We start from the raw sequence: 19,488 nt of genomic DNA on the forward strand, positions 1-19,488 counted from the left end.
TATGAATTAATAAACAAATCAATGACAGTTGACATTTGTATTTTTTTATTGATGATTTTGCCCAGCTAGTGTGACAGCCTGTGGAATTTGATGAACTGTTGTCTATGGAAAATGAGCTGTATTGTTATTCCATCTGGTAATTAAGATGGCACTTCGCTGGGTGGAATTAATGAGAGGGAGGTGTTGGCACTTGTCTACAGATTAGCAAGCAACCAGTCAAGAAGTCCGCCACGAGGCATGTTTCCCACAGCGGCATCAACCTGTTGTTTTTCGAAATACTTCATTACCTCCTGTAAAATATCCCCCACACTCGCACCCTTCTTGGCTGCTTTATCAGCCAATTGAGGAAGCTTCTTCAGTTCCTCATCATTCTCATTCATGAATGTGAGATTGGGCACTTGGAAGTGAGAGGCCGCCATCCATTGGAGGATAGCCTGGAGCTCTTTGTTCTGTGAGCTGGTATTGGCGCACTGGTTGTTTACTATCACCTCAGAACCAGCGGGCACAAGTGGCTTTCCAATATTAGTAGGTTGTGGAGGTTTCTGGGATGCCATCGAATCTGGACTTGATACACCTTTGTTTCTTGCGGTAAAGTATGTAGCTTGATCATCAGAGTAATCTTCAACAACAAAATCAGGGCTTTTAGTCATGTACATACACAGCTTCATCACAGATTCCATCAGCTGATCAATGAATTTCTTGTTTATTTGGTCCATGTTTTCAGAATCCATTTCTGGATTGCAGTGTTTGTTTGAGGATTTTCTGCTAGACCTATCATCATATGAGCTTGGTTTGCAATTCTTGGTGCTTATTTCGCACTCATCCACGTTGAAACCAGCCTCTTGAAGGACCTTCTGGATGATTGATAGGAGAGCACTTTGTATTTCTCCCCTCTGGTAATCTTGCTGTTGTGGATCACCCTTGCAACCATGAGATTTGGAACCATGTTTGCCTCCCTTTTCACAGAACCCAAATGAAGATGTGTTTGAGTCATGACATGGGTCCTTGTATTGAGTTAGCAGGTGCTGCTGTATCAACATTAAAGCTGTCAAAATGAGGTCTTTTGCTAGAAACTCAGTTGTGGAGCTACTTTTTTCTGGTCTCTTGTCATGGCATCCCCTGTCTGGACCTTTGCATCCTGTTTTTGATCGCAGCATGCTGATTCCATCTTTAATTATTGTCTCACCTACTTTCTGAGCTGCAGACTGAGCTGGATCTTGCTTTACTTTCTCCCTCGTGTGTAATCCACCTTTCAAAGATGCGAAATGCATATTTGGAGCATTAGGATCTAACGAACATCCTGTCTTCAATAAAGAATATACAAGACTATGCCCTTTCTCCTTAGTTTCCGACATCAAAGCGTTGTACATTCTTAGTACCATTGCTTCTAAAATCTCCGTTGACTTCTGGGTCCCTGCATTGAAGAGATTTTTCTTCACTGTAGTAACAAAGTCAGAGTCTGTCATGAGGACCCCAGTGACATTATGTAGATTTTTCATAGTAGAGTCAATTAAGTCTGATATGACATCCTTTGTGTGTTTGAGAAACACTCTTTTCAAAATCACACAAGCTGGAAGTGGTTGCCTACTCTTGTGAATCTTTGTGGCATTCACAAATGAGAAGGTCATATCCTTAGCATTTTTATTTGCATAAACCATTAGCCCTTTGTTAAAAGAACCGCAGTCATTGCGACCTGACTGTTTCCTTGGATGTATCAAATGAGCATGTGACGCTGGCTTTCCGTCATCACATTCTGGCATGGATTCACTTTGGTTGGAGCATACCTCACCATAAAAGAGAGAGGTTTTCTTGGGACTTCCTTTACCCTCTTCCTTCTTGCCCGTAACCTGTTCTTGAGATGATTTAACACCAGGATCCTGGGCATTTTCCATCACCTCATTCACCATCTTGGATGCAACTTTACTTACAGAACCAGGATTGAGGGCTTTCCCATCTTTGGTGGCATAAATTGCCTGGCGTATACATTTATTGGCGGCATCTTCCAGATTTTCAGAGATCTCTTTACTTGCCATTTGCATAACCAAGGAGCACAACTTTTGAACAGTGCTTGCTACTTCATCTGCAGGTCCTTTCTGACCTTCAGCAGACTTGAAAGCTGTGTTGTTGTTGTTCTGGGACATCTTGTCAGCCGCTGATGGCTTTTGTTGACGAGGGGCAGTAGAAGGGGTCAGTGCATGTTGGAATCCACATGCATATTTCTGCAGGTCGTCAAAGAGCCAGGACACAACATTCAGTTCTTCAGTTGAACCTTGTTTGAACAGACAGACTGCTCCTTCAGTCTTAGACTGTTCTGGTGTCTCACTATCCTTTATTACAATCACCTCTTTGTCCTGCATTTTCCCCAGATCAAGTCCTGTGGCAGTTTCATTGCCTTTAGACTGGCCAGCAGCATCTTTGCCTGTATCGTCTGTGTTTTTTATGTTCAGGCTGGAGACATCAACAAAACAGATCACTTTTCGCTCCTGGTCCTTCCCTCCATCAGGATTGTAGAGGTCTACCTTACACACGCCTGCTTGGCTGTGTAACCAGTCAACTTCTTGAGACATCCTTTGAAGTTTACAACTGGAATTGCACCTAGGACCGTAGTGGGTGTTCTTTCTCAGCTCAGCTGCTTTGGTGACCCTGCCAGACTGAAGATGTTGCCTCCTCTCTCAACTTTCCATGCTCTTCTGCTGCCAGATGTCATTTTCACTTGTGTGCACACATGGTTTCTATGGCAGCAATGACATCACAAAGAAGCAGCACTGCCACCCACCAGTGGTGTGATTTCAGTTATTTAACAAGATATTGTTGCCCAACTTCTCTCCTTATCTATCCTACATGGTCTATGAGAAATTTGTTGTGTGTAGGGGGAAATTAATGGTGCATTTTCAAACCTAATACAGTCATACCTCATGTTACATTTGCTTCATGTTATGTTCTTCAGGCTTCGTCCCGTGGCGACCCAGAAGTACCGGAAAGGGTTACTTCCGGGTTTCGCCACTCGCGTATGCGCACTAGCGCTAAATCACACTTCACGCATGCGCACAAGCGCCAAATCGCGCTGCGCACCTGCACAGATATGGCGCTTCAGGTTGCGCTCTTTTCATGTTGCAAACGGGCCTCTGGAACCGATCCCGTTCGCAACCAGAGGTACCACTGTAATGGAAAGTTAAGAATGGTTGGTTTCTACATTTATTTTACTATAAAAAATAATCTATGCAGACCTTAAGTAAAGCTTCCACAGTGATTTAATCATAATTGGTTTCTAAACATAGCCACAAAGGAAGTGTCACAACTTCAAAATACTTGAGGCACTTGGTTGTCATCTGTCTGTCTCGAGACAATGAAGGAGTGTGCCTTTCAGGGTGAAGTCAAACTGTTGGAATGTTACACAGCGTCTGCTGTGGCTGTAGAGATTAATATGGGAGAGACATGTTTTGTTGCAGCTGGGGCAGATTAAGATGTCTTGTTGTGCTGCTGTAAATGCACCATGGTGCTTCTTCCCTCTGCACTCCTCCCAGCAGTCCTTCCGCCTCTGGGCACTGCTGTGGATACGTGACCTGATTGTCTTCAGGCCCTGCAGTCATCTGCATAGGATTCCTGTGCGGCAGAGTTAACGATGCCTGCCTTCACGTCTCATTTGCAGACATCTTTGTAACACAGGATTTGTGTGCCGATGGGCCTGGTGCCTGAAGTCAGCTCCCTGCAGTGCTACAGTGTGCTAAAGTAACCCAACTTTGAGGTTACCAATGCATGGGTCTCTGTTGCCATGCTATCCTTTGTCCAAGAATAGCTGTAACTCGTACACAAGCCAAAACTGACAGAAGACACTCCTAGTGGTGAAAACCACTTGTGCCTCCGCTGGCCCTGCTGGATCCTGGAGCCTTGTTCCTTCAGATGGAGTGCAACCCTGTGTACATTAGATAATCTACCGAATTCCTAGATCCAGGAACCCACACACTTAAAAGCAGGGGCATAGGAAGGGGGGCATTGGGGGGGCAGTCCGTCCTGGGTGTCATCTCTGAGGGGGGTGACAAATGCCCCCTGAGCAGATCGCCACACCACCCCCTGAGCACCACCCAGTGGGCACTGGCCACAGACTCCGCACTGTCCGCCCGCTGCCTCCCCTCCAGCTGTAGGGCAGATGAGGCCCCGTGGCACACCCTGTCCCTGCCCCTGGGCACGCCGCCCCAGGTGCCTGAGAGGCTTCCGCTGCTGCTGCTGCTTAAAAGGCATGTTCTCAGGATTTAGGCCATGATCTCACATACGCATATGAAACCCAGAATAGGCTATAGCCTTTGGTTGGCATCACTGGACATTTGGCTGAGGCCTGTGCCTTCTCATACTACTTGCTATTGTTGCCTGCCTCCTGCTCACTGTGGGTGAGTGAGCATTAACATGAATGAGGAGGAGTTGTAATTTCTGCATCAGGGGCATAGGAAGGGGGCGGCAGGCGCGGTTGCCCCAGGTGTCATCCCAGAGGGGGATGACAAAATCCACCCTGGGCAGATCACACCACCGTGCCGCGATCGGACCCCTGCCGGGAGAATCACACTTCCACACCACAATGAGACCTCCACTGGGAGGATTGCACCACCACATCGCAATTGCGCTGCCCCCTTGGGCGGATCGCAGCGCCCCCAGGTGCACGGCGCATGCGCCACTCTGGGTGCCCGAGCAGTTAGCTCCGCCGCTGAATACCATGTCAGCATTCTGGGAGGTGGTCAGATTGGGTGTAGAGAGAACGGCAAGCTGTGGCATTAGCAACAAATTCTGTGGCACTTAATCCTGGGTAGGGATATAGGATTGCAGCCTTAAATGGTGAAAAAAATTCAGACACTTTGAGCTGAAGTCATAGTAATTCATGGAGCTCTTCCTGAGTAGAAGAATCAAACCATACAGTAGGGCTCAGCATCCCTCTTGCACACCTGTCTGATGAATCTGGGAACCTGTTAAATGGACCAGCCAAGATCAACTTTGATGCAAGCCAAACGATGCTTGTAGCTCAAGTATCATGTAATAGGTCCCATGCTACATCCACTCTGAAGGTTTATAGAACGTAAGTGCCCTTCTGGTTCACATTAAGGGCCCATTTAGTCCAGCATCCTGTTCTCATAGTGGCCAACTAGATGCTTTGGAAAAGCCACAAGAGGTTCTAAGTGCCAACAGCACTCTGCACCCCTGTGTTCCTCAGGAACTAGTGTACTGGAGATATAGCCATCATGGCTAGTAGCCATTGATAGCCTTATCCATAATTTGTCTAACTGCATTTTAAAGCTATCCAAGTTGGGACCCATCACTATAGTTGGTGGCAGCAGATTCCATAGTTTAACTGTTTACTACGTGAAGAAGTATTTCCTGAATTTTCCAGTATTCAACTTCATTGGATAATCATGATGTCTTGCGTTGTGAGAGGATGGGAAAACCTCTATTCATTTTCTCGACATTGTGTGTAATTTTTTGCTCCAATTTCAATCCCCAGCATCTCCGTGGAGGGCTGGAAATGCCCCTTGCCTGAAACCCTGGAGAGCAGCTGCCAGTCAGAGTAGACAGTATTGAGCTAGATGGACCAATGGTCTGATTCAGTAGAAGGCAGCTTCCGATGCCCCAGCTCTGCAATATTATTTTTAATACAGAACTATATCACAAGTGCAGTTGCATCTTAGATGCGATATTATGATACTGACCGTTTTATTTTTACAATCTTTCTGAATGGTGCCAAACGTGAAATTCACCTTTTTCACAGCTGCTGCACAATTGGACAACATTTGCACCAACCTTTGCACTACAATCCCAAGTTCTCTTTTTCTGGTCAGTCACCTCCCTTTTAGAGCCCTTTAGTATATATGTGAATTTAGGATTTTTTTACCCTATTGTGTATCATTTTATGCTTGCTTACATTGAACTATATTTGCCGTTTTAATGCCAACTCAGCTAGTTTGGAAATATTCTTTTGGCGCTCCTCATAGCCCTCTTTTTATTTTACCACTTTTATGTCATCAGCAAAATTGGCCACCTCACTGCTCACTCCTAACTCCAGATCATTTATGAATAGGTTAAAAAGCACCAGAATCTTACTTTCTACACGCCTCCACAAGAGAACTATCTATTTATTCCTACTTTCTGCTTCTCCTTGCTTACCTTATGGTCCATAAGAGGGCCTCTCCTCTTATCCAGTGATTGCTAAGCTTACTTAGGGGTCTTTCATGAGGGACTGTATCAAGCTCCTTGAAAGTCGAAAATTCGAAATGTCTGCTGCTTATTGATACTATTGGACTAACTGACACTCACAAAGAACTTTGAAAATTTAGACATAACTTTCCTTTGTGGAAGCTATGCTGATTCTTCTTCAGCGAGACTTGTTCTTCTATATGCTTAGTGTTTTTATCTTTAAGAGCGCATTCCATCACTTTTCCTGGAACACATGTTAAACTGGCTGGTCTAATTTCTTGGATTCCTACCCATCCACCTTGATTGTTTTTTAAAAAACCACAACCTAGTGTTGCATTGACAGTTTTCCAGCCCTTGGGTATGGAAGCTAACCTGAGGAATGAGTTACAGAGTTGCACTGCAAGAAGGAGCAGCACATTCTAATTTCTCTGTGTATCTGGCTCAGCAAGCATCCTCCCTTCTTTTCATTTTTCCTCCTGGGTAACTTATAGGTCTGATTCAACCACAGGAAAATCCTCCAAGTGGAGTGGCCCTATGGATACATATGTGTGAAGCAACATCTGACCAGGCTCATCCATGGTTACAGAGCCTCTTAACTGATGGTGATGCAAGCGAACACACCGGCTGAAAAATGTACGGCCCCACACATGCAAATGATCACCAAGCAGTGGCATATGTGATCTTAATTGTGTCTGATCAGCTTCCCCAGTCCATTCTCACCACACGCTCCAAAAGTGACTGACCATGCCCCACAGAATTGGTTTGTACTAGGTCAAACTTATTTGCAGACACCAGTGGCAACAATACCCACATTTCAGCTGTTAAGGGAGGTACACATTACCTTACTAAAGGTCACAAGAACAAAAGATGAGCCTTCTAAGCAACTGACCATTTGCATGTATATTTAAGAGCACTATAGGCACTGCTCCCAGTTCGCTTGACAACGCTTACCAGGTCCTGGGTGCCACTCAATATTAAGTCCAGGGTCACCACCTCTCTGGTCAATTCCAACACCAGCTGTTATAGTGCACAGTCATTAAGGGCATCTAGAAATATTACCTCTTTGTCATGACTGGTACACATATGTAGCCATTCTATACATTATTGCAATGTCTCCTCTTTTAGAGACTTCCTTGATTTCATTCATCATCTCAAGGTCTGCTTGAGCATTTTGATAGCACGTCCCCAGTACTAAATTATTTTGGGGGCCCAGTATCGCCACCCACAATGGATCTGTGGTGGAGTCTGCCTATTTTGAGATTTCTAGCTTGCTGGATTCAGTGCTGTCTTTGAGGTGCAGAGTGACACCACCTCTGGTCTGCCCTTATCTGTCCTTCCTGTAGCATTTATATCCAAAGATAACCATGTCCCACTGGTTCTCTCCATTCCACCAGGTTTTTGTGATGTTCACTATATCAATGCCATTTCCTAAGTCCAAGCACTCAAGTTGACCCATCTTGGCTTGGAGACTTCTAGCATAAACACTTGCATACCAGTCTCCTCTTGAAACTTTGTTTACCCTCCAGGTGTCCCCTCCTTCTCCCCCAGTGTGACTTGCCCCACATTTCTCTCTACGCGGGGCTGCCCTTGAAGCTGACCCAGAAACTCCAGAGGGTGCAGAATGCTGCAGCGAGGCTCCTCACGGGGTCTCTGCCATGGGAGCACATTCACCCAGTGCTTTTCAAGCTGCACTGGCTCCCGGTAGAGTACAGGGTCAGATTTAAGGTGCTGCTTTTGACCTTTAAAGCCCTTCACGGCCTAGGACCCTCGTATCTATGGGACCGCCTCTCCCGGTATGCCCCACGGAGAACCTCAAGGTCCATAAATAGCAACACCCTAGTGGTCCCAGGCCCTAAGGAAGTTAGATTGGCTTCAACCAGAGCCAGGGCCTTTTCAACTCTGGCTCCGGGCTGGTGGAACGCTCTGCCTCATGAGACCAGGGCCCTGCAGGATCTGATTTCTTTCCGCAGAGCTTGTAAGACAGAGTTGTTCCGCCTGGCCTTTGGCTTGGAGCCAATTTGATTCCCTCCCCCCCCTCTCTTTTTTCCTTTCCTTCTCCTCCTGCGATGAGGCTACATTTTAATATTTTAATGTTTCAATATTTTAATGTTGTATTTTAATTTTGTTTTTAAGTTGTAATCATTCAACTTGTTTTTATTATTGCTTGTAAGCCGCTCTGAGCCCGGCCTTGGCTGGGGAGGGCGGGGTATAAATAAAAATTATTATTATTATTATTATTATTATTATTATTATTATTATTTTGAAAACGTTAGCCTTGAGACTATGTTTTCTTTTATGAGGGTCACCCGAGGCTTGCGTTGAGGAGGTCTACCAGAGTCTAAGAAGATGCAGTTCCCAAAACACTGTAAACCCTTTAATTCTAGCAAGCTTTCAGTGAGCTTGATGTAGGTTTGGGAAGTGTGTGTGAAATAGATAGTATTTTTAATGAATTTATGCTGCTAATTATATTGAAATCACTCACATATTAGCAGGCTGGCTAAGGGTAAGCTGGCAATGTGTGTAGTAAGCAGTGCTGAATTTGCAAACAGAACTCTTCCAAGGATATCAGCAGTCTGTATAAGATTACTATATTGGCTCTACTTGCATGCTCTGCACAGTGTCTCTTGCAAAGCATACAAAGCGTTGCCTAACATTTCTTCAGTTCCTTACCGTGTGCTGATTATTACTGCTTTTCACCTCTTATGTTCGCTTCCATCAGTTTTGTAGCAGCAAATAATTGGTCTCCACATCATATAGTTTTGCATAAAAGAACTTTTTTCCTTGGTTCTGGTAAGGGGTGGTTCCAGGTTTGATAAGCCTTTTGGCAACCTGTGCAGTGAGAGATATCTCGAGGAGGAGGGATTGTGTAAACCATGCACAACTACTGTACTTGATGTGGGGCTGGTGAGGTCAAAAGCAATGTGCAGAGAGAGTTCTTGGATGGAGGCCTGGGCCCCAACAGAGAAAGTAGTTGCAAGTTATTCTTACTGTTTGTCCTAAAAGATAATGCATGTGCATGTAGGATTATATTTTATAACAGAAAGATCTGCATTTTCTTTTAACATTATTAAATGCAGACTCATGAAGATACTTGGGGTTTTTTAAACTGTAAAAATTTCTTAAGCATTTTATGGTGCAATCTTACATTCATCATCTTTCCATAATCAAGTGACAGAGACTTTTTTATTTTTCTGCCACATGTTGTGACATACCCTTGTAGAGATCCACCATTTCAGAATGGGTAGAGCTTAAATTACAAAAAGTAAAACACTTATTTTTCGTGTAATCACAAAACCAGTCCTTGCAATTGGTACATCTTTGTCCTTCATTATGTAGAAAGAAGACGCAGGTCTACTTTTATTGTTACTTGTCTAAAATCCTAAACTTTGTTAAGCTAGAAGTAACACCAAAATTACCTTGCTGAGACTAAGGCATTAAAACAATACTCACCACACTCAAAATTGCAGGATAGTCATTTAGTCATTGTTTAATTCACTGTGTTGCCTACAATTTAGCATTAAATTTCATATGTCAGAAAGGACATGCAAAAAAAGATGCACCATTCCAACTGCAACAAGGGTCTAGCCAGGTGACTGACCGAAGCTAGCTATATAACGTGATGCTCAAGATGAGGACCTCCTATTCATCCCATTGTCGTGAACTTTCTGTCATGGGGTTGTGTGCATTTTAGGGGGGGGAGTATTCCTGATTTCAGATACATTAATTTATGAGGCCCTGAATTGGTCAGCAATATCTACCAATGCTTGATATTCTATGATTCCACCTCAGCAGTATACAGCTTAGCGTGTCTGTCTTTGGTTACAGACATCCTGGATGCAACCATGTAAGAGGCAACTGACTTTCAAAATAGCTAAGAAGTAGAGGGAGTCTCCCATAAGTGCCAGAGGTTGCCCCCAGTAGTTTGTTAATTGCATTCTACTTCCCTATTAAAGTTATGGGCAGCAGCAAAGGAGAAGCATGGAGATTCCTTTAAAATAAACTGGCCTGGAAGTGAACACAACGTAAATGCATTGTCCTAACATTTATTTTCTGGAGCGCTCCTTTGGGAGACAGAATACTTCTTTACATCAGTCGGTAGATGCGGGTGGAATGTACAAAGCACAAAGTGGGTGTCACAAAGCAGAAGTGAACATAAGGTTTTAAAACTTAGCACATTCTGATTTGTAACGAGTTGAGACGGTTGCCACAACTGATACTTTCTCATCTACTGTGACCGGAAACTTGGACTCCCACTCCTCCCTTCTTTTCCCCACCTTTCTGTGCCTTATCACTAATTTTCATTAGCAGCCTACAGTAGTAGTAGAAAGGCCTTGAACACATCCTGCATTTTGATTTATTTTTTTTAATGCTGTTTCTGGGCTCCTTGGATTATGTATAATGTTGCGGCTAATTAGGACCTGGTTATTTGTTTGAAGTGATCAATAAACAGCCTGTCTCCCCTCTCACTTTTTTTTTATTCTTTTTTATTGATGAGCTTGCCCAGCTACCCCAGTTCAGTTCAGTGCACTGTTGCTTGCAGTGGGGCTGTATTGGTGGTTTCAGTTGCGCCAGCAAAGAGTGGTTTCGGCGCCTGGACTGGGCTCACGAGAGTAACATGAGAGGGAAGAGTTAGTTCTTACAGGTTAGCAATCAGCCAGTCGACTAGTCCACACCGAGGCATTTGTCCCGACATGGCATCCACCTGTTGTTTTTCATAATACCTCATTACCTCCTGAACAATGTCGCCTACGCTGTAGCCCTTCTTGGCTGCTTTGTCAGCCAGCTGAGGAAGCCTTGCCAATTCTCCATCTTGATCGTTCATGAATGTCAGGTTTGGCACATTGAATTGCGAAGCAACTAACCACTGGAGCACAGCTTGCAGTTCTTTGTTTTGTGTACTGTTGTTGCAGTTCTGGTTATTCACAATCACCTCAGAGCCCACACCCAATGGCATCCCGTTACATTTCCCGTCATCGCCACCTTTAGCCATCAGCATGCACAGCTTCATCACCGATTCCACCAGTTGGTCAATAAACTGCTTGTTTATCTGTTCCATGTTGTCATTCATATCAGGCCCCCCATATGATTTAGATAAGGCCCTCTGTGGTCTGCACTCGGCAAAGGAAGGCTGCTTATAGCCTCTGTCAGGGGGACACTCATCTGCAACACCAGCTTCTCTTAGTACTTTCTGGATGATGGACAAGAGAATACTTGAGATATCGCATTTTTGGGATTCCAGGCTTTCCTGTCTGCCCCCGCCTGGCCTTGAACCATATTTGGACCCACCGCTTCTGTCATGGGAACAGCAAAACGATGTGGTAGTTGTCTCGCGGGTGGGTGCTTGATCTTTGTTTTTTTCTAAGAGGTGTTGCTGTATTAACATTAACGCTGTTACAATAAGGTCTTTAGCGTACACATCCATTGAACAGTGCTTGTCTGCACCTTTGCTTCCACCGGGATGGGGCCTCATTTGTCCATTTCCTCCTCTGCCCTGCATTTCACCTTTAAGTGATGCAAACTGCAATCCTTGAGTTCTGGAGTCTGTGTGTGTACCTGCTTTTAGTGCTGTGAAAGCTAGGCATTGCTTTTTATCGTCTCCTGACAATGCTTTGAACAAACGTTTCACCATTGCTTCCAGAATCTCAGTTGACTTCTGGGTTCCGGCATTGAAAAGGTTCTTCTTTACTGTATTGACAAAGTCAGAGTCTGTCATGAGCACTCCTGTGACGTTGTGTAGATTTTTCATAGTGGAGTCGATTAAGTCAGATATGACATCCCTGGTGTGCTTCAAAAGCACCTTCTTTAACACCACGCAAGCTGGTGGAGGATGCTTGCCTTTTTGGACTTTCATTGTCTTCATGAATGAGAACATCATATCTGAAGCAACCTGGTTTGCATATACCATCAACCCTTTGCTTACAGAGCCATCATCCTGTCCAGGACATGACTGTTTCCTTTCCAACATTTGTCTGTCCGCTCCCTGACCATTCCTGTAGCCGTTCTGATTGCACATCTCTCCATAAAAGACGGAAGCTTTTCTGGGGTCATCGTGAGAAGATTTGGGGGACAGCTTGCCATAGTCTGCACTGCTGTTTGATCCGCGGGGATTGATTGATTGCCGAATGCATTTACTACTGTCAAATTTATCCTTCATTTCCTTCTGTGCCATTTGAACCACTAAAGAACAGAGTTTGTTAACATAATAGGAAAGATCATCTCCTCCTCTTGGGCAACCATTGCCCCGGAAGGAAGTATCACTTGTCTGGGACATCTTCTCAAGCGCAGGTGAATTGTAAGCAGATTTACGAGGGCCTGAGGGGGTTAGTGCATGCTGGAATCCAACTGCGTATTTCTGAAGGTCGTTGCTGAGCCAGCTAACAACGTTGAGTTCTTCAGAAGAGCCTTGCTTGAAAAGGCAGACGGCGCCTTCGGTATTACAATGGGGATCGTTCTCGTTGTCCTTTATTACAATTACTTCCTTTTCTTCAAGATTACGAAGGTCAAGACAAGGGTCAGCGGCACCAGATAATCCTCTGTTGTGTTTGTGTTTGTCTGTTACTTTGAGGTTGCCAACATCAACGAAACAGATAACTTTGCGGTCTTGGTTTCTTGACTCGTCGGGACTGTAGAGGTCTACTTTGCAAAGGGATGACTGACTCTGTAGCCAGTCAAACTCCTGTTCCATACTATGTGCCCAGAATCTGAATTGTGCCCCAGGTTGTGGAGCGTTCTTGTTTCGGTTTTCGCTGACCCTGCCCCACTCAAGATGTTGCCTCCTCTCTCAGCTTTCCATGCTCTTGTACTGGCTGATGGCATTTTCATTTGTGTGCACACATGGTTTCTATGACAGCAGTGACATCATAAAGCATGGATATCATCCACCAACCAGTGATGCCTTGGCCCTGCTTAACATAAGATTGTTCTGTATTTTTCCCCTGTTAACCTGTACTAAAAGCATACCCAAAAGATTAAAGTAATGATTTTAGTAGTCATGTTGAAAAATAAGGGCGTGTATTGGTTTTCTTCCTAAGTAATCCCCCTTTTCAGAACACAAGGAAGCAGGCAGCCAACTGTTCCAATATAAGCTTTTATTTTTGTACAAATAAATATATTGCATTTGCATTAGCTCAGTGTGCCACATATTTGAGCGTGTATGAGAATTAAGAGCTTAAGGGCAATCTTTTCTCATGTAGGATCTTTGGCCTCAAGGCTTCCAGTGACCTCACAAAGAACTGTTGCCACATCAATAACCCTGTCCTCTCAATTTTTTGATCTGCTTGCTTTTCTGCTGCCTCTTTTTTCTACCACTACCTTCAGTCTTATTGTGGCATGTTACCTTTGAGTGCTTGTCTTCATATTTTCATTTATAGTTTCCTTGTCATTGTTCATTTTCCTCTTTGGTTTTAAATACCTTAATGTATTATTTCTTAAAAGTGAGACTGTGACTTTGACCATATTAGGGTCAGGAACCTAGTCATAGACACTGTTTTGTGTAAAAGACAGAGCAATGAACAGAAGAAAATAAAAGAAAAATCATCCATCTCAATATGTAACAGAGCAAACAGCAAAAAGTTCATTCCTCTTCAAGATGAAGGTGGGGAGTTTTTGTCCTTCCTGGAGAGAAGGAATATTTCAGCTTTTAGGCTAGTCTTCCTCAAACTCGGCCTTCCAGATGTTTTGATACTGCAATTCCTATCATCCCTGACCACTGGTCCAGCTAGCTAGGGATCATGGGAGTTATAGGCCAAAAACATCTGGAGGGCCGAGTTTGAGGAAGCCTGTTTTAGGCTATGCCTTCTAGGAAAGAGCAGGGTAGTTCTGCTATTTTTAAGCTACTACTTGGAAGTAGCATATAGGCAGTGCGAGTGCCAGGCTACTTTGTGCCCTAGGCAAGGCTAACTACCTCAAAAAATTGCTAACTTCAGTTTTCAGAAACAGATGTCTTGCAGAACAAATGAAAAGCACAAACTTGAAATTGCTAAATTTATTTTAATTTGAAAGAATATGTAATACATCCATATTTGATTATGTTTCTCAAATAGAAAATGTTTTAGCCAAATCATTTTGAATAATAATCTTGTGAATTATGATATTAAGATGTCTCATAAATTTCAATTTCATGCACATCAGTGTCTTGCTTTGAGTCCCTTTTCCTTTACTAATTTTGCCACCAGTTCCTTCAGGTCAAGTGCTGATGCTTCGGCATGTTCAACTGTTATAGTTCTCAAGCCAACTAGTCTCTTTTGCAACATGATTGAGCATATGTAAGTTTTTATAAGTTTGAGCTTTGAGAAACTGCACTTGCCACTGACACTGCAAGTGTGAGAAACATTAGGCACATTATCCAGGAGTTTTTGTTTCAGTATGAAAAGAAGTACTGCTTGTGGCAGCATGGAATTTGGAAGTCTTTGAGCTATTGCTATAAATTCACAGCAAAGATATTCAGCATCAGTATAGTATTTTTGTTTCCATTGTGCATCTATGATTTTTCCAATTTTTTGCAGACCTTCAGTACATCATCAGTAGATTTTGTGTTCATACTGCATACAGTCAAACCTCTGTTGTCGAAGGTGATCCGTTTGGCTTCTGAAATGTTTGACAACCAAGGCGCAGCTTCCAGTTGGTTGCAGGAGCTTCCTGGACTCAAACAGAAGCTGCGTCAGACATTCGGCTTCTGAAAAGCATTTAAAACCGGAGCATTTACTTCCAGGTTTTGGCGTTCAGGAGCTGAAACGTTCGAAAATGGAGGCGTTCACCGTCCAAGGTTTGACTGTATATCATACAGGAAGCCAAATAGGGAATTGTATTGTTGTAGCTGCTGGAATCTTTTCAGTTGTACCACGGAATGCCAGGTTTTACATGCCAAGAACTCTGACCAAAGCAGTCAAGTATTCTAAGATCTTTCACCAATATTGTTTTTCTCGCCTAATTTCCTGCTGGTTAACATTGTGAATTGGTTTTCCTTTAGATAAGCACAATTCAAATTCTCTCCAGGCAGGTCTGATAATTTTCTTAATGTTCAGTATTCCTCTCTTGTGAAGACAGAATTGCTCCCGTGTTCTTCCAGTCTTTTAATAGAACCATAGAATTGTAGAGTTGGAAGGGACCCCAAAGGTCACAGGAATGTCTTGGGATGTCAGTTAACAGTGGTTCGTGTGAAGCTATGCAGGGCCTTAAGGGTATAAATTTATTTATTGTCTGTTTGATCAACATGATTATGGAAGTGTTCAAAACAGATATACAGTGGTACCTCGGGTTAAGTACTTAATTCGTTCCGGAGGTCCGTTCTTATCCTGAAACTGTTCTTAACTTGAAGCACCACTTTAGCTAATGGGGCCTCCTTCTGCCACCGTGCCGCTGGAGCATGATTTCTGTTCTCATCCTGAAGCAAAGTTCTTAACCCGAGGTACTATTTCTAGATTAGCGGAGTCTGTAACCTGAAGCGTATGTAACCCGAGGTACCACTGTAGTTGGACTTCCCTTCCCTTTGTATTATAAGTATAGCACCTTACAGCCTGGCATTTCAAGCTAGGTGCAGGTATCTTAACAGTTTCCTGGAATGTGAGAAGTCATTCTGATTTGAGGAGCATTGACTTTGACCCAGCTGTGGTCTAGTGAAGTGCCTGCAGTGTTTTTATTTTATTTACCAGCAGGAAACTTCATCTTTTCAGGATTCAGTTAGCATCGTGTGGAACTATAAGAATCTCGTACCTCTGTGCTGTTTCACTTTTACAACTAGTGTTCAATATAAATATGTTACATCCCTTTTTGCAATATATTTAAATGGTTTGTTAAATACACTTTGAGGTGGCCTTTCTGTATGGTAATATTGGGGTATTTATGTTTCCTCCCTCTTTTCATTTTATCCTGCCACTACCCCAACCAGAACTGTATAACCTATTATAGATGTGACAGAAGACCAAGCAAAGTAATTTCCTTGGGGGAACTGTGAATGGATTTGAATTCCACTATTTATTGTCAGTCTGATAGTAATATAATGTAAATTTTAAGATAGCTCTCTGACCAAGATAGTAGGGACTTCGGTATTCTTAACATCTCTGGCACTGTGTAAACAGTAGATATTGAGATGCTCAGTTCTGACCTGTTTTTCCCATGAAACTTACTGGGCTTCATTGTAGTGCTTTTCTGATTTTGGTATCGTCAAATTGAAAGTTTGCCATTAAGCTGGTTATTAAACTTCATGTTAGATTTATTTTTAATCACTTTCTTTAGGTCCAGAATTTGACATTACGCAGCCAGAAGTTGGGTGTATTATCTAGTTCACAGAACGGCTCTCCAAAAAGCAGTGGTCATGCCCAGACACTAGCTGTGTGCCCTAATAAACCTGTAACCAGTACCAAAGCCAGCCAGTCAGATCCTCTAGAAAGCAAACGGAAAGGTGACAGCCCAACAGCAGAGCCTCGAAGCCCAGCCGTCACACGCACATCCAGTATTCATCAGCTCATGGCACCAGGTAGGATAGAGAGGTCACCTTCTTCAAAGAGTGTTCATTTTAAATACAATGTATTGTTTGATTTTTGTGCATATTTTCTGTGTCCTGTCACTTGTGTGGAATGCACCACAAAATCTGAAGCCCCAGGAAATTCTAGGAAACTCTAGGTAAGTGGGAACATTAAAATAAGCACTCATATACTGACACGGCAGCGTTCCATCACATTCTGGACTGAAAAATTCTGCCTAAAGTCATTGAAATGTGACGTACATATTCATTTTTCATATATTGGAGAAACAGCGTGGCACATTAGTGGTGTTGTTGTTGTTGTTTAGTCGTTTAGTCGTGTCCGACTCTTCGTGACCCCATGGACCAGAGCACGCCAGGCACTTCTGTCCTCCACTGCCTCCCGCAGTTTGATCAAACTCATGCTAGTAGCTTCAAGGACACCATCCAACCATCTCATTCTCTGTCGTCCCCTTCTCCTTGTGCCCTCCATCTTTCCCAACATCAGGGTCTTTTCCAGGGAGTCTTCTCTTCTCATGAGGTGGCCAAAGTATTGGAGCCTCAGCTTCACGATCTGTCCTTCCAGTGAGCGCTCAGGGCTGATTTCCTTCAGAATGGAGAGATTTGATCTTCTTGCAGTCCATGGGACTCTCAAGAGTCTCCTCCAGCACCATAATTCAAAAGCATCAATTCTTCGGCGATCAGCCTTCTTTATGGTCCAGCTCTCACTTCCATACATCACTACTGGGAAAACCATGGCTTTTACTATACGGACCTTTGTTGGCAAGGTGATGTCTCTGCTTTTTAAGATGTTGTCTAGGTTTGCCATCGCCTTTCTCCCAAGGAGCAGGCGTCTTTTAATTTTGTGACTGCTGTCACCATCTGCACTGATCATGGAGCCCAAGAAAGTAAAATCTCTCACTGCCTCCATTTCTTCCCCATCTATTTGCCAGGAGGTGATGGGCCCAGTGGCCATGATCTTCGTTTTTTTGATGTTGAGCTTCAGACCATATTTTGCGCTCTCCTCTTTCACCCTCATTAAAAGGTTCTTTAATTCCTCTTCACTTTCTGCCAACAAGGTTGTATCATCTGCATATCTGAGGTTATTGATATTTCTTCCGGCAATCTTAATTCCGGCTTGGGATTCATCCAGCCCAGCCTTTCGCATGATGAATTCTGCATATAAGTTAAATAAGCAGGGAGACAATATACAGCTTTGCCGTACTCCTTTCCCAATTTGGAACCAATCAGTTGTTCCATATCCAGTTCTAACTGTAGCTTCTTGTCCCACATAGAGATTTCGCAGGAGACAGATGAGGTGATCAGGCACTCCCATTTCTTTAAGAACTTGCCATAGTTTGCTGTGGTCAACACAGTCAAAGGCTTTTGCATAGTCAATGAAGCAGAAGTAGATGTCTTTCTGGAACTCTCTAGCTTTCTCCATAATCCAGCGCATGTTTGCAATTTGGTCTCTGGTTCCTCTGCCTCTTCTAAATCCAGCTTGCACTTCTGGGAGTTCTCGGTCCACATACTGCTTGAGCCTTCCTTGTAGAATTTTAAGCATAACCTTGCTAGCATGTGAAATGAGTGAAATTGTGCGGTAGTTGGAGCATTCTTTGGCACTGCCTTTCTTTGGGATTGGGATGTAGACTGATCTTCTCCAATCCTCTGGCCACTGCTGAGTTTTCCAAACTTGCTGGCATATTGAGTGTAGCACCTTAACAGCATCATCTTTTAAAATTTTAAACAGTTCAGCTGGAATACCATCACTTCCACTAGCCTTGTTATTTGCAGTGCTTTCTAAGGCCCATTTGACTTCACTCTCCAGGATGTCTGGCTCAAGGTCAGCAACCACACTATCTGGGGTGTACGAGACATCCATATCTTTCTGGTATAATTCCTCTGTGTATTCTTGCCACCTCTTCTTGATGTCTTCTGCTTCAGTTAGATCTTTACCACTTTTGTCCTTTATTATGGTAATCTTTGTACGAAATGTTCCTTTCATATTTCCGATTTTCTTGAACAGATCTCTGGTTCTTCCCATTCTGTTGCTTTCCTCTATTTCTTTGCATTGCTCGTTTAAGAAGGCCTTCTTGTCTCTCCTTGCTATTCTTTGGAAGTCTGCATTCAATTTCCTGTATCTTTCACTATCTCCCTCGCATTTTGCTTGCCTTCTCTCCCCCGCTATTTGTAAGGCCTCGTTGGACAGCCACTTTGCTTTCTTGCATTTCTTTTTCATTGGGATGGTTTTAGTTGCTGCCTCCTGTATAATGTTGCGAGCCTCCACCCATAGTTCTTCAGGCACTCTGTCCAGCAAATCTAAATCCTTAAACCTGTTCCTCACTTCCACTGTGTATTCATAAGGGATTTGGTTTAGATTGTATCTTACCTGTCCAGTGGTTTTTCCTACTTTCTTCAGTTTAAGCTTGAATTTTGCTATAAGGAGCTGATGATCTGAGCCACAGTCAGCTCCAGGTCTTGTTTTTGTTGACTGTATAGAGCTTCTCCATCTTTGGCTGCAGAGAATATAATCAATCTGATTTCGATGTTGCCCATCTGGGGATGTCCATGTGTAGAGTCGTCTCTTGTGTTGTTGGAAAAGCGTGTTTGCGATGACCAGTTTGTTCTCTTGACAGAACTCTATTAGCCTTTGCCCTGCTTCGTTTTGATCTCCAAGGCCAAACTTGCCTGTTGTTCCTTTTATCTCTTGATTCCCTACTTTAGCATTCCAATCCCCTATAATGAGCAGAACATCCTTCTTTGGTGTCACTTCTATAAGGTCTTGTAAGTCTTCATAGAATTGGTCAATTTCAGTTTCTTCAGCACCAGTAGTTGGTGCATAAACTTGGATTACT

General features: G+C 43.4%; 2 protein-coding genes and 1 pseudogene across 10 annotated transcripts in view; 1 reads left to right on the forward strand and 2 right to left on the reverse strand.

Moving 5' to 3' along the window:
* PHC3 (polyhomeotic homolog 3) overlaps positions 1 to 19,488 on the forward strand; it is a 60,726-nt gene that overhangs the window by 21,628 nt on the left and 19,610 nt on the right. For all 8 annotated transcript variants that reach the window (XM_082224018.1, XM_082224017.1, XM_082224016.1 and 5 more), the window contains one exon: positions 16,408 to 16,648. In XM_082224018.1, coding sequence (XP_082080144.1) covers positions 16,408 to 16,648 — 241 coding nt within the window. The remainder of the gene's footprint in view (positions 1 to 16,407; positions 16,649 to 19,488) is intronic.
* On the reverse strand, positions 23 to 2,706 carry LOC309533070 (A-kinase anchor protein 4 pseudogene; annotated as a pseudogene). The gene has a single exon. The product of its transcript is annotated as an A-kinase anchor protein 4 pseudogene (transcript).
* On the reverse strand, positions 10,202 to 13,003 carry LOC309533102 (A-kinase anchor protein 4-like). The gene has a single exon (XM_082224188.1). It carries the CDS (start codon positions 12,857 to 12,859, stop codon positions 10,811 to 10,813), a length of 2,049 nt encoding a protein of 682 aa, XP_082080314.1. The 5' UTR covers positions 12,860 to 13,003; the 3' UTR covers positions 10,202 to 10,810.

The sequence above is a fragment of the Podarcis vaucheri genome, assembly GCF_965113315.1.
Source record: "Podarcis vaucheri genome assembly, chromosome: 5".
Taxonomy (NCBI): domain Eukaryota; kingdom Metazoa; phylum Chordata; class Lepidosauria; order Squamata; family Lacertidae; genus Podarcis; species Podarcis vaucheri.

Bases quoted from the DNA above. Each gene is read 5' to 3' on its own strand.
- LOC309533102 (XM_082224188.1), bottom strand. From the start codon at position 12,859: ATGGAACAGGAGTTTGACTGGCTACAGAGTCAGTCATCCCTTTGCAAA.